Genomic DNA, 15,414 nt, shown 5'->3' on the forward strand with positions numbered 1-15,414 from the left:
TTCCATATATTCTGTCAAATGCTTCTATCATGCATATACTTTCAATATGACTAGATTTAGTCTTAATTGATCACCTACATTATCGTTTACGTTTGCCATATTATAATATCTCTGTTTTACCATTCTCCCATTATCCGTTCATTCCACAAGATCACGATCAATGAGACAATTCAGCGTCCGGTTCAGCAGGTTTAGAAGAAAATGCCCCCAAAATTTAAATAATCACAAAATTGAGATATTTTCTTTTGATTAAAAAAAATAATGACATTTTCTAAATAAGGGACCAAATTGTTAGCCCATGAGACGATGCTTACATAGTGAAATGATTATATGAACAGCAGGGGCGTTAGTTCCATACAGGCAAATAAGCGGTGCATACCCTACTAAATTAACATAAAAAAATATTCATAATATAAAAAGTTAAATGTTAAGTAAGCAAGAAATTATTTGAGGAATTAAAAAAGATAGGCACGTAGATTTGATATATATGATACAAATAATATTAATTTGGGATTAAAGTCTTTCTCGGTCTTCCTCGTTTTCTGCGTCCATCAACATTCGCGTCGTAGATCCTTTTAGTCATTCTTTCGCTGTCCATTCGCTCTACATGTCCAAACCAACGCAGCACCCCTTTCTTGATTCTGTCGATAATGCAGTATGTTCTATGCAGTACCGCATAAAAAAAGAACAATGCTGGACAGGTTTCCTTGTATAAAAATCATTTTGGGATTTAAAAAGAATATTTTTTTAAACTATTTATTACACCTTAATTTTGTTAAAAAAAACTGCAACAAAATACTTTAAAAAAGCTTCCCTCACTCATACCTCTGCGCCTAGTAAGTAAAAGAGCGTAGGGACTTAAGTATAATATTACTATTGTCTTCTTCTTCGTGAGTAGACTCGAGAGCCTGTTATTACAGGATTATCCTCTTGAGATGCTTAACCCCCCCCCAGCTATCTCTTCGATGTTCAACTCTCAAGAGGGTGTCCGTGGTGGACGCTGTTCATCTGGTATTCAATACAGAGCTATTATGCATTATTAAATTAATTCGATTTTTTTTTTCCTTTCATTTTTGTACCATGTTTGTGTACAAAAAGAGGTTTTGGTGTGTTCAAAGTATTGACTTAGAGAGATTTTAGCCTATTTTTTTTTACTAAACTGTGTTTATATCTTTGATAACATGGATGTTTTGTATTTAAAGAAACAGGAAAAATAGATTTTATGATTAAACTGATAACAGAAATGTAATATAAGCAATGAGTTTAGTTCACCTGTAAAATATCAGTTAATTCACTTCACTTTCTTACCGCCTACCCTGGTTAAAAACTCTATGCATGTGACTGACGTAAGGTTAACGATTGTCGGTATACTGGTAAAACCTTATAAATGCGTTGTTGCCTATACTGAAAAAATCAGTTTGAATGTTTGACTCGACAAGTATTTCCCGGTCTTCCTCATTCATATTTTGGACATGATACATATTAATGAAACCATCTTAGTTCCTGTATATCTGGTAAATAGAATGAATGGTTATCAGCGTTTAAATAAAAGGAATATTAGTAGATTTTTATGCATGCTAACGTTGAAACTAACCTTCGGAGGATTTAGAGGATTTTATACGTTGATAAAGCTCAAATAATGACATGTAACGGCATTTATAATTTGTTTTCTCAAATTTTGACCTTTAGAGGGTTGTATACTGACGATAGCAACATTTATATATATTTTATTAATTTTTTTAATGGAAAAAATAAATATTTGCTTTCTTATGATTTACCAAATTTCAATTTTGGGGGTCATTTTTAACGAGTTGTAAATAACTCACTATTCGAAAATGGGAACCGGGTTGTGGTAGAGTAAGGTGCGAATCTCAGACCTCTGATCCGTGAGCACGTGACACTAGCCACGGGACCGCAACCCGGTTCTTATCTCTATATATATATAAAACTCAAATTATCCGGATTGATAGATGCCAGATTTCATTACTTTTGAAATAATACAGCAAATTACAATCACATTCAAAACTGACTTAAACATGTCCTGCAAAGTTAACTGTGCAATTAAATCACAATGAAAAACTTCGGATAAATGGAGTTCTACTGTAATATCAATCATTTAAATTGTTACATTACGTGTGTAATTGTTAACAAAAGAAAGAAAGGAGAATTTATGCTATTGTACTCGTGGGAACATAAAAGTTTATCAGGGAGAGTAATTTTGGGCAATCTATTAAAAGTGCAGACCGACTAGAGCATTAGACTGAGGTCAGCGATTGATTTATCACTTAAATATAAAATGTAGCGTGTTATTTTTCCTAGCGCTTACTCTGACTCGGCGTACAAAAATTTAGAGAAATAATTACAAGAGCTGCTGTGGCAACGTGAAGCAGAGCTTGGACTCTGCCATGACCTCGTGCACGGTGATGTCGCCGCCCAGGCCGGAGTGGAAGCGGTAGGTGACCTGGTGAGGGTTGGCAAACACGTGGCGGCAGAGCGGGCCGTGCGCAGGCAGCGGGCGGCGCACGCCCAGGCGCGGCGGCAGCGAACGCGCGCGACGGTGGCCGGCGCGGCGAGTGCGGGGGCTGCCGACGCCGGCCGCAGTCGCGCCCGCCTCCAGGCTCCAGCCACTCAGGGTGAGGAAGCCCGCTGTACTGCCCTCCCGGCTGGTCAGCGGGATCCGCAGGCGCTGAGTGTCCTGCCGGTGATTTTATTTATTGTCAAATTAAGGAGCATTAGTGAGAGAAAAAGAACATGTTTTTTAATGTCAATCGAGTATAATACTAAATTTAAACAGATTTAATCAGCTCTCTTAAAATTTTTATATTTTTAATATACATTAGTTTACATGTACTGCCACCAATGTTTTTGCTATAAATTTTCAAGTCAGATATTTGTTTTACAAACTTTCTTAGTGAACAAAAAGTACTGTAAATTATTATTTGTTAATAGACAATAGTAAACTAAGCCAAAAAAAACATGTATCGTATTATCTGCGCTATCATATTTTTTTAAAGTGTTGTAATTTTGAAATTACTCCGCCTGTGACGTCATAAGTTATATTATATACTATCATCGGTTGATTCTTAATAACTTGCGAAGTAGTTTATTTTTATTAAAATCATTTTCATAATTTTTTTGTATGTTTTCGAGAAACTTCACCTTACAATAAAATGATCTATAGTAGAGCCAATTTAATAAGTCACATTTGACATTTGTTGGTTTTAGCTTCATAGTGAGCTGACCTGCTTAAAAACATTGATTAAAGTAAATTAATCGATTCGGACTTCAAACATAATATATGTGAATTGAATTCAGTTGCTATGAAAAAGTACTTATAGGTATTGTTATTTTATTTTAAAAATCATAAGTCGAATCCCTGTCCCATTATTATTTTCTATCGTAAATTTAAGGAACAAAATATTGGAGTTTTACCTACCATTAAAACTCTTATTATGTTTCTATTGATTTCTGGAGTCCATATTATGAGAGAAGCGTTCATTTTCTTTCCCGTTGTCTGTGGTTTCGTATCGTCTATTCCTGCGTCAATGTCTTAATCTATGGTCGCTCTGTCCGTTTCCGCCAATTTGGTATCCCGGTCATCCATGGATTTTGTTTTTTCATAAAGCTCATAATGCACCAGGTAGGTGTTACCTGGACTCCAGAAATCAATAGAAACATAATAAGAGTTTTAATGGTAGGTAAAACTCCAATATTATGTGTTCTGAATTGATTTCTGGAGTCCATATTATGAGAGATCTGTCTGTTATCTCCTGGTGACCGGGTGACGCCTATATTTGATATTAACCGGTTGAAACAGGCTTGCTAGAGAGGAACCTTTTGAGACTGTATGATTTAGCAACTCTCTTTGGTAATATTTTCTGAAGGTATTTTCAGTTTTCCAGTTTCCTCTCTCTAATATATTATCAATTGGGTAGTTTTCTAACCAATTGAGGGATGCGACCGCTGAACGTGTACTGCCGGGAGTAGCTTCCACTCCAGCCATTTTCAGTGTGGTCTTTATCCATCCTCCTATAATGGTTCTTGTAGCAGCTTTTACGGGGCCCCTAGTGCTTATAAACAGGCTTTTGAGGTTATCTACTTCCGATCTCCGATCCTTTGACAATTCTACTAGTTTTCTTATCCAAAAGACCGGGTTTATGTTGGGTTCCGGTGATTCTAAAAGTTTCCAGCTGGATTGCTGGTGTGACCGGGTGTCTGTCTTTGATCCGAAAGACGGATGTAGGATAATGGAAGTACCTTCGTCCTGCAGGTTCCCTTCCGAGATATTTAGCAACATCAGGTTGTGTACTCTCCGTCCCGATGAGAGCAGTAATAGTGTTGCCACTCTACAGGAGATCTCGTATAGGGAGTTTAATTTAGGACTATTTTTACATAGCCAGTCTTTTACAATCTGTGGATTCCAGATTGGAGATTTTGGAAGAGTAGATTTTGCCATAGCTATCGCTTTCAGGGTATGTTTTACTAAAAAATTTGAACTAAGACTTTCTTCAGCCGTTGGGTTACAGAACGTTGCTATTGCTGACTTATGCACTAGTATAGTGTTATATGACAATTTCTCCTCAATAAACAACTGTGCCAAGTACCTGGCCACCTGGTTTGCAGTAGGTTTGTTAGGATGGAAATTGTTCTTTGATGCCCAGCGGCACCATCTGTCCCAAGCTGGCTTATAAGTATTTAGTGTCGAAGTTCGCCATCCTGATAGAAGTAAATTCTTCTCTTCTGGATTCCATCTGTTCAAAACGCTGTCCCACCCCCAATTTTCCATACTTCTATTTCCAGTTCTTGGATTTTGGGTGGAGGTTTGCTGGTTGATGTGTCGATTAGTACAGATTCCAAGTTGGCTATTTTCAATGGCGGTGCTAATGATCGGCGTATTACGTCTGGTCGCCAGAACGCCCTCGGCCACCTCGGGACTGCAAGGAGAAAGGTTCCGGTTGCCTTGTTCAGGTGTGCTAGAATTCGTGGTATTAAGTTTGGCGGGGGAAAAATCCAGGCAAGATTGTAATCCCAACATTGACTGAAAGCGTTCTGAAAGATTGCGCACGAGTCTGTGCAATCTCTTGAAACATATGTTGAAGTCACGTGTGCCGTTTTGGAAGCAAACAGGTCTATATCGGGTTGTCCAAAGTGATTGAAAATTAGTTCGGTTGCTGCTGGTAAAAGGTGCCATTCCGGAGATGTTTTTCCCCGAGACAGGTGATCTGCGTCGCCGTTGTATTTTCCGGGAAGAAACTGCGCTGTCAGCGAGATATCCCACTCGTCTGCAAGGGTCAGGAGGTCTTGGGTCAGATTTAAGAGTGTTAAGGATTTGGTGCCTCCTTCCTTGGAGATATATGCGACTACTGATTTGTTGTCCGATTGCACTAAGACTTCTGAACCGGAGAGATTGTGTGCTGAGTGTTGAAGGGTTGCAAGCACTGCGAACAACTCTTTCCGGTTTGAATGCCACTTTTTCTGTAGGTCGGTCCACTGACCTGATAAAGTTAAATCGTCCAATGTTGCTCCCCAAGCCAGGTCTGAGGCGTCTGTTGTCAGGAAATGGCTGAACATTTCCTTGTGAATGGTGTTTGACGAGTGCAAGTTTTCTGTCCACCATTCTACCTCCTGCAAGCACTCCTCGGTCATCGGGACTAACCTTCTTGGTGGAAGGTGCTTTAGCGATTTGCTCGCTATCTGCAACTGTCGGCAGTGCATTCGTCCTCTTTTTACCACGAAGTTGGCAAAGTTTAACCTTCCCAGGAGACTTTCCGCTTGCTTTAGAGACCATTGCCGGCAAGACAGTATCGCTCGAAGTGATTGGTGGAATGCCGTACACTTCCGTTCTGACAGGGACTTGCGATTGTTGCGCATGTCCCATACGATCCCCAGGTATTCTGTGTTTTGTGTTGGGGAGAGCACTGACTTTTGGAAATTTACATTCCACCCCAGAAATTGTAGAGTATCTACTGCTAGCCGTGTCTGTTGGCCTAGATCCTCCTTGGATTGGCTCGCAAGGAGGAAGTCGTCGAGATACACGATTGTCCGTATACCCTTCCGACGCAGTAACTCGGCTACCCAATTTGTAAGGGTCGCGAACATTCTGGGAGCAGATGAAAGGCCAAAGGGCAGACTTGTCATCTGAAGTAAATTTCCTCGGTAGACCAAGCGCAAGAATCTCCGATGCCTTGGTGCGATCGGGAGATGATAATAGGCTTGTGAGAGGTCTATTTTTGTCAACCAATCTTTTGGTTGCAAAAATTCCGGAACTTTGTAGTGGCTTATTAGTTTGAAGGGAGCAGGGTCTAAAAACAGATTCAGAGACTTCAAGTTGAAGATTACACGTAGGGAGCCGTCCGATTTTGGTGTTAGGAACATTTTTGATAGGAAGCTGGGAGATAAGTCCGCAGCTTCCAGAACACCGGTCTCGGTAAGTTCCTTTATTTGGAAGTCCATCTCGGCAGAGGGCGGTGTGCAAAATTGGTTTAAAGTATTTTTGTGTGGCATTATCAAAGGAGGTTTTGACACGAAGGGTATCCGTGTCCCCCTGATCATTTCCAGCATAAATGTTGGTGCTCCCAGTGTCGACCAAGCTAACTGGAATAACTTTAAACACCCCCCGCGAAATGGATTCCTTCTGGCGTCAATTACGGGTGTGCCTTCCTCTAGGCTTGTTCTCTTTTGAACCAGCAGAGGTGGGCTTGCCTCCCCCTTTTTTCTTTGTAGAAAACTTGCTGGGACCAGCTCCTCCTTTGGGAAAACCATGATTTTTGCTAGTGAGAGGCCTTCGCTGCTCACGAAAAAACTGGTTGTCTGGCTTTTTCCTGATAGGTACCTGAGGTCTCAATGAAGGTTGAGGTATCACCGGTTTTACCGTCAACCTGTCGGAAGTACCTACCCTAGATAGAAAAGACGTCAGATTTCCCTTGCTAAACAGGTGTTCCGAGCTAGGAGGAATTCTGCTAAGTCCCTCTCTGACGTGCTCATCTTTAACTTCTCCGAGGATGGCTTTCCTGCGAAATTGCACCGCCTCCGTTCGCCTGCCACATACCATCTGAAGAATGTCCTCAGAAACCCTTTGGTATGCGGAGTCGGGAGCAAACAAAAATTTGACCTTATCAAATAAGGTCTTTTTGTTAAGAGCCGTGCTCTCGCCGGCGGCCCAATTCACCAATGCTTGGAGCCCTGACTGAAACTCCTCTTTCTGTATGAGGAGGGCGTGCGATAGAGCAGCAAAAGACTTTTCAAGTGAAGCTTGAGTAGAAGAGCTGACATCACAGCGTCTGAGCTCGTCGTTGACTTTGAGTTCAACAAACGACGGTTCTGCCAGAAATTTCTTCTGGACCTCCGCGTATCGCACGCCGGCCCAGTTATCACTGTCGAAGTGTTGGAGCTTTTCCAATGCTCGAATCCTGTTTGGATTAGCTTTTGGATGGACCGGTTCCTTGACTGTCGTGCTGGGTTCCTGGAAATCCAGCTGCAGCTCTTCTTGAGCATCCACGTGTTTCTCTAGTCCGGGAGGTTGTTGGAGAAAATCTTCGTCCTCTTGCAGTTCCGACTCTACGGGAGAAGTATTACCTGGCGCTGCGACATTGGTGTCGGTTTGACTATGGAATACCGCGTCAGTCAGAATTCCGATCTGTTGGACTAGATAGTCTATTCTCGGGTCCATCAACACTTTTAGCCGCTTTTGCTGTCGCGGCTCGGGAGACTCTGTGTCTGACGATGGAGGACCGGGCGATTTGTGAGATCTTTTTTGCGATTCGCTGCATCGAGAGGGCCCAGCCACCGGCGATAATGAGTGAGGTTGAACATTTTCTGCATCACTCATTGTTATCTCAAAAAGTCTGCAGATTTATTTAAAAAATCGAGTAAACTTAGTACTGAAGACTAAAGAGGTCTGAGTATTCAAAATGACGACCGATGTTTACCGACAATTAGGACGAAATTGAAATTTACACGAAATACATATTTTAAAATTTGACTCGAAGCACCAAATTCTTAGTAAATGAGATATCCGTCACATAAATAGATCAATTATCCGTCACACTTAAAATATTCACTCGCGCGATGTTTGTAAACACACAACAGGTGATTTTCAAGATGGCGTCGTTTGTTTACGACGGTGAAAAATAATATTTTTTAGGTAAATAAGCGACAATGCCGGGTAGATGAAGATCGTTTGTTCACGTATTTTATAGTTTTTATAGTAAGACAGGAACAACTTCAAGCGTCAACACTTAACAATATTAAACTCTCACAATGTTTTTTAAACGATAGCCGTGCTTATCAAAATGGTGTTTTGTAAACAAACCCCAAAACACGATGATTACTGATCGTTATACGTGAGAATGCGGAACTTTCGTAATTTAAATTGTATAATATAACCGTCCTTAAAAGTTTTTATCGATGGTAACGCTGTTTTTCTCAGGAATATATGAGATTTTTTCGAAATGATCGGACAAAATCAACGAACGTCTTAACACGTTGGGAAAATGACGCTTTATGAAAAAAACAAAATCCATGGATGACCGGGATACCAAATTGGCGGAAACGGACAGAGCGACCATAGATTAAGACATTGACCCAGGAATAGACGATACGAAACCACAGACAACGGGAAAGAAAATGAACGCTTCTCTCATAATATGGACTCCAGAAATCAATTCAGAACACATAATAAGATAAATACATAATTTATCAACATTCGATTTTTCTGGGTAACATCCCTAGTGTTTAAAAAGAAAAAGGGTTAAATGATGCAACATTATAACGACGTTTGGAACAGAAAAACTTTATTATGTTTAGAATGGTTTATTAGTGAAAGTAAATCGTAAAATTACCTTCTTTTGTCATTATTACAATAAATATGTAATCGTAATTGAAAAAAGTTAAGCAATTGTGCGGTTCTAAATTCGAAAAAATAAATAATATTTTATTACCACCCTTACAAGGTTTGTTTGTTGAATTTTGATGAAGTGTCAAATGTGACCTATTCAATTGGCCCTACTATAATTTTTCATTTTAATTTTTAAGAAAGCATTGAACTTCTTCATTGAAAAGCCATTTCTAATCGTTTTAGATGCTATCATTATATTGTTCAGTTTAATGATAGAGTGATTTACCTGAATGGTGCTCAGCAGGACAATGGCGGATCCCATTGGTACAGCGGTATTAGAAACCTTCTCACGCATATCGTATACAGTCACGCGAACTTTAGTATTGCCATCCAGCCCGTCACTTCCTCGAAAACTTACGGTGCTAAAGAAACTAGGATTGCTGCTTTTCTGGAAAATAAAACTCGATGTGAGCGTGGCAAATAAAACACAGAATGATGTTATTATCCAATTATAAAAATCTCCCAAAACATGATGCCTTCAACACCAAATTATTCTATGTAACTATTATAATAATGGCAGCAAAGTTATATATTTGCGGTTCATCACATTTGAATTATTTAGACTAATCAGTTATGCACCTACGAAGCTACAAGTAAGTTTATTGAAACGGTTTCAAGTGACCGTAAATAGTTATAGCAGGGGTGGCCAACTAGATCTACTTTTTACTGTCCGGGGACTGCGTGATCTGCCAATCATCATACCTCTATTCGCACCCAATGATGCATAGAAGACTGTATTGGAACACCAAATGCAAATGTTTCAAAATCCATCAACCCTGCCAGAATTTGAATCTTGGACCTTAACGAGTCGAAAATACTTCTCTGTGTACTGGTTTTATTTTACACTCGGAACTGTATTTTTCATAAGAAACATTTGATTAAGAACTCAGTTTTGTTACGCATGCATATGCAGTAAAACCTCGATTTTACGTTTCTCAATTTTATGTTTTCCCGCTTTTTACACCGAAATATTTAGGTCCCTATTTTTTACATACATTCTCATTGAAATATTCTCCCCAGTTAATGTTTTTTTTACGTTTTCAATAACCCTGGTATTACGCCGATTTTCTTTCACAACTCATTAGATCTGTCAAAAGACGAGCCGCGCACCGCCGAATGAATGGAGAATGAAATCGAGGTAAATAAAAAAATATGTGAATTATTGTCTCAAACTAAATTCAAAGTGTGACATGCAGTTGACGCATGTTTGGGAAGAATAAAGTCTTTACAAAAAAAAATTACAATGCAGAAAGATTAAAAAATCGGCAATAAAAATATTATTTGATGCTATAAACAAAATGTAAAAAGGAGATAGTTTAAACAGTTATCATAAAAGTGTGAAACAGTTTTGCTTCAATGTAAATGACAGTTGAAATTTTGTGGTGCCATACTAAAAAAAGTGATACCATAATATAAATAAAATTTCCTTATATTTAGGAAAAATTCATTGTTTGCATTTCATGCAAATTCAAAATTTTATTTTTGTATTTTTAAGGTTAAGTATTGTATATGTATTTTTTTTAATTCAATAAAAATAACACATTGTAGAATTGCTTGAAAAAATACAAAATATGAATAATCCCCAATCATGACAGTTTTTACAATTTTTCTGCAGTATATTTAAGATAGTTTTATTTCCGTACATTTTACATTTAACCTCAGTTTTACGCTTTTTTGTTGCTTCCTTGAAAAACGTAAAACGGGGGTTTTACTGTAACTAGAAAGCTAAAAAAATGTCAAAAGTCTTCATTTTTTTGTAACCATATTTTGTTTCATTGCCTTGTCACAATCGACCGAAAGGCCAGCGCCGATGTATAGGATCTACAGAATAAAATAAATATTTCTTACTTCGATTACTTCTGTCGATGAATACTGTATCCAAAAATCATTTAATGTTTTGACATGGATGACAAGCAATGGAGACGGTGGCTGGCCATGGGCATCACACAGAAGATTATCACAAGACAGCGATAGTTCGCATAGTGGAACTTCATTAATATCTGTAATTATATGGGCATAGGTGAGTAATCACGCTTCTCCATCAGATGGATATACAAGTATTAAATGGCAATTGCAAAAATGTAATGATAGGCAGGTTTTCTTGAAGAAAAATCAATTCGGCAATTAAATTAATTGTTTGCTATTTATTGTACCTTTTTTTCATTAATATGACATGACATCAAAATACTTTAAAAATCGTAACAAAGATCGGGGTGGCGATTATAAACTTGCGTGGGTATTATTTAGAGTAGAGAAAAGGTGTGTTCGCGCGATGATGGCAGATGCGGACATAAACGGTATGCAGCCAAACAAACTACAGCAGACAAAAATCCTACCTTTAGGAAGTCAGGAAAGGGGATCAGGGACAGGAATCCGGATGCTAAACCTCCCAAGTCCTGGCTTCTGCGTAGTGTTTCTCTTTTTCGGTGACCACAGCACTTTCACTACAGTTATTCGAGGAATATATAGATGAATGTGGCGGTCAGAAAATGTAAATGTGTGCGGATGCAGGCAGGTGATTAATATGATTAAAGGGCGAGCGGATGCGGGCAGATAAATATGATGCATGCGGTTGTTGACAGAACAAATTATGTAAAGAGAGGAAAAACGAGATTGTTGATGTTAGTTGATATGGATATGGACCTTCATCAACTGGCAGTCCATCCAGCCACAAACCACTCAATCCCACCAACCACTCGCGCAACCCAAGATTATTCGCTATCATATCATGGGGAAATTACTACAACTAGGTAACTTCAAAATCCGGATTTTCAAATTAACGACAAAAACATATCTTTATTTCTTTCTCCAAGCTATAAATAGACAGGTCCTGATGCATTCAAATAATATTACAATGGTTTGAATGCACAACTTGTTTATTTGTAGCATTCACGGAGAAGGACACAAAAATGGGTTTTTAAAGGTTAACACAAAAATGCTGATTTTGAAGTTACCTAGTTGTAAAAATTACACCACGATATTATATTATATGCCAAGTGAGTAAAAGAGTGATGTAGGATAATAGATCAATAAAGAATAGTTTAATTATATTACTATGACGCATTGTTAAAATGTAAGTTTAATTTTTGGACTGTGTATTGATGAACACTCACCCATAGTTAATCCTTTTTGCAATCTCCACATGTGAATATCTATATCAGGATCAGTGCCCCTTTTCTTCTCTAACCGATCCTGCAATGAAACATCAAAACATGATTTCATTCATCGATTTTTTTCTTCATCATAACAGGCCAGGAGGCCCAATTACAGTAGTGAATTACGGCACAGAACGCTCAGGTTTGAGAAAAATCACATGATTATTATTTGTGTTCTTACCGGGAATCGAACCCGAAACCTCCCGTGCATGAGTCAAGTGTCTCAACTACTACACCACGGGGGGCACCAAATTTAAAACTAACAGAAAATGCAAAAGCAATAGATTAACTCCATTGGATATTCCTTGGATTAGTTCAGACATTCATTAAGATCACACTAAAAAATACTGGAAAAGGGTACTTTCAATATTCTGATCTGAAGACTGAGAAATAATGGACGCATATTGTTATCCCGAGACAGATGTAAGTCTATCGATATTTTTATTATATTTTTAAATAATTCCATAAATAAACTCAAATAGTACCTGTAGAGCGAGCATCTGTGAACGCATACATTCATACGTAGCAAGTTGTATGGCCTGAAGCCAGCCAATACGGTCAGCTTCAGTTAAAGCTGCCATCTGTTGGCATACTCCGCCACCCCAAACTAAGGCACACACAAAAAAACCATTAATAGAAATAATTATACTGGAGACAAATTTAAAGCCAACATCAAAAAGACAAGACATAACAAGACTTGACATGTATATTTATATAACCATAATGGATTATAAAAATATTTGCCTGTCACAATATTGCCCGGTAACAGCCAATCCTCTGACATAAACATCAATGACTACGCATTTGAAATTGTGAAACATATTATCTAGGTTCCCTAGCCAACAACAAAATTGATGATAGTCAGAGATCGGAAAGAGTATATTTACAGCTAACCAGAGTTACTTTGGTCTCATTAAACAGTTAAATTATGTCTACTATCCAGAAAAACAAAGACCACATTATATAAAACACCGATTAGACCAGTTCTAACATATGCCTCGGACACCAAACATGACAAAATAAGATTAGACTGCTTCAGAAGGAAAATCCTCCGCAGAAGCCTCGGACCCATTAAGGATGGTCAGACATGGAGTAAAATATTCAACATGGAGTTCCTAGATCTATACCCGGATGTCAACGTAGTCAAGTTTATAAAAATTCACAGATTATGTTGGCTAGGGCATTTGCACCGCATGGGAGATTTGGAGCCCCCAAAAACAGTGCTGTTTAACAACCCAGTAGGGTGAAGAAATGTCGGTAAACCGAGACAGCGATTTTTTTTTTTTTTTTTAAAGGAATATTTCACTAAGCCTCTATTTTGAGGCTTGTTAGCAGGTGGGATAGAGGGGATATGGAAGGAGGTAATGAAAAATACACCACAACACCCGGACCAATTGAGAAAAAAATCTTTTTTGGATTTTTTTCTTGCAACTTTCACAGTTGGCCGTCTAACCGACTGCGCCACGGCGGCTGTCTGATGGTTGGATAATGTTGTGGCAGACTGTTGGGCTTTCGGGCAACAAAACCGGAAGGTGGCAGCCAGAGATAGGACCGGATAGAGGAAAAATTATGAATAGATAAAATAAAAAATAAAAAAAAACACAATCATATGCAATAAATTATTGACAAAAATCAATAAAATTAATACTCTAGAATTGATGGATTGTGTCTGTCCCTTATACCGCGCACTGGAATTTGAGCCGTAATATCGTGGTATCAATGCTAAATCTAAGTTATTTTCATTAGTTAAAATTGTATGTAACAATCGGCCACAGCTGATTACATGTTGCCTTCTAGTAAAATATATTTTTATACAATTATTTTATTATGACTGTGAACTTTAAAAAAAAAAGAAAAAAATTGCAATCTATGGATTCCGAACAACAAAATATGATGTCTTATCATATTTACCTTAGGCATTCAACACATTGGGCCTTGGGGAAATTACCAATGTACATACAATAATTATTCTCTTAACCGCACGCGATGACCAGAGCTCTGCATTAGTATTTAATTATTTGCAATACATGAAGGCAGGTCAGATTTACTTTTCAGGGGTCAGTCCAAGGACTATGGAATATTGAAGTGAAAATCCACTTATTAAATATTTCACATTGACCTTGTTAGGAATCGAACCCGAGACCTTGGGCACAGTAGGCAAATACACTAACCAGTACACCATGAGGGATTAAATCTGTGGTCTTTGGCAACAACCCGATAAATTAAATTTTACAGTACAAGTGATCTAATATTTTTCTGGTATTAATGTAAGGCTAATAAATTTTAAAGCATTTTATAAAAACGAAATGATTTATCCTCTCAACGAGTTAAAATGTGAGTTCTGTGAATTCTACATAAAAATATTATTGAATGGTGTACTTATTACGTAAACTGAATATTAATAAAACAAAGAACCAAAGAGTCCAGGAAGGAAAGTCATTTTATTAATGATAATAACATTGAAGTGGTTGATGAATACATATATCTAGGACACAAAGTCAAACTTGGCAAAGACAACCAGACAGCGGAGACGCCAAGAAGAATAGGGCTCTTGAGAGAAGTTGGGCTGTTTTTCGCAGGCTAAAGTACTTTTTTGAAAATAAACAAGTCCCAATATGCTTAAAGCGACAAGTCTATGAATCGTGTATATTACCAGTGACGACATATGCTCTAGAAACCATGTCGGTGACACAGAAAAGTAGCCAGAAACTAAAATGCACGCAACGATCCACGAAAGGACAGATGGTCGGTGTATGTTAGAGACAGAATAAAACCAATAGAGTTAGGGATACATTATTATTTTTTTGTAATATATACGTATTTGTATGAATAAATAAAGTGGAAATCACGGGCAAACAAAAGAGGTGTTGGAAGACTACAAAAACAATGGGGTGACAACATTATCTCGATAGCTGGTAAAACATGAGTGACAAAAGCGGGTGATATAAAGGAGTGCAAACAATTGAAAGAGGCCTTTATCCAACAATGGAGAAAACAGGGGTGAAGATGAAGAAAGAAGAAGTACTGATTACTTATCTCAAAATGATAGATTTTGCACTTATCAGATTCTGACCAAAGACCACGGAAATATATGAAAATGTCTTACCAATTTGAAAAGGCCAGAGACCCTCAGTGTCCTGGGGTGCCGTACGCACAGAGCAGTGCTCGAGGACGACGACCCCCGAGGGCTCGGCCCACTGCTCGGCCGCCCTCAGATAGAACAGCAGGTTCCCGCGAAGACGGCACCAGCGCTCCGAACTGACTGCGCACCCACCAAACACAATATTTTAAGTAGACAATACAATATTGTCCCGTCCCAGCATCAGACCTATTGTCCTCGTGTGAGCAGAAATTTGGAGGAGA

At 38.5% G+C, this 15,414-nt stretch overlaps 1 protein-coding gene across 3 annotated transcripts in view; it reads right to left on the reverse strand.

Moving 5' to 3' along the window:
* Positions 1-15,414, reverse strand: part of LOC148282628 (inositol polyphosphate-4-phosphatase type I A) — a 54,258-nt gene that overhangs the window by 23,279 nt on the left and 15,565 nt on the right. For all 3 annotated transcript variants that reach the window (XR_015822052.1, XM_088224760.1, XM_088224762.1), the window contains 6 exons: positions 15,158-15,313; positions 12,537-12,658; positions 12,010-12,088; positions 10,745-10,896; positions 9,123-9,284; positions 2,364-2,695 (listed from right to left, as the gene is read on the reverse strand). Coding sequence is in view for 2 of the 3 variants with exons in the window: in XM_088224760.1 (XP_088080886.1) it covers positions 2,364-2,695; positions 9,123-9,284; positions 10,745-10,896; positions 12,010-12,088; positions 12,537-12,658; positions 15,158-15,313 (1,003 nt within the window). In the remaining variant the exon portion in view is untranslated. The remainder of the gene's footprint in view (positions 1-2,363; positions 2,696-9,122; positions 9,285-10,744; positions 10,897-12,009; positions 12,089-12,536; positions 12,659-15,157; positions 15,314-15,414) is intronic.

The sequence above is a fragment of the Micrasema longulum genome, unplaced genomic scaffold (genome assembly GCF_059751315.1).
Source record: "Micrasema longulum isolate JH-2025_06_02 unplaced genomic scaffold, ASM5975131v1 h1tg000308l, whole genome shotgun sequence".
Lineage (NCBI taxonomy): Eukaryota > Metazoa > Arthropoda > Insecta > Trichoptera > Brachycentridae > Micrasema > Micrasema longulum.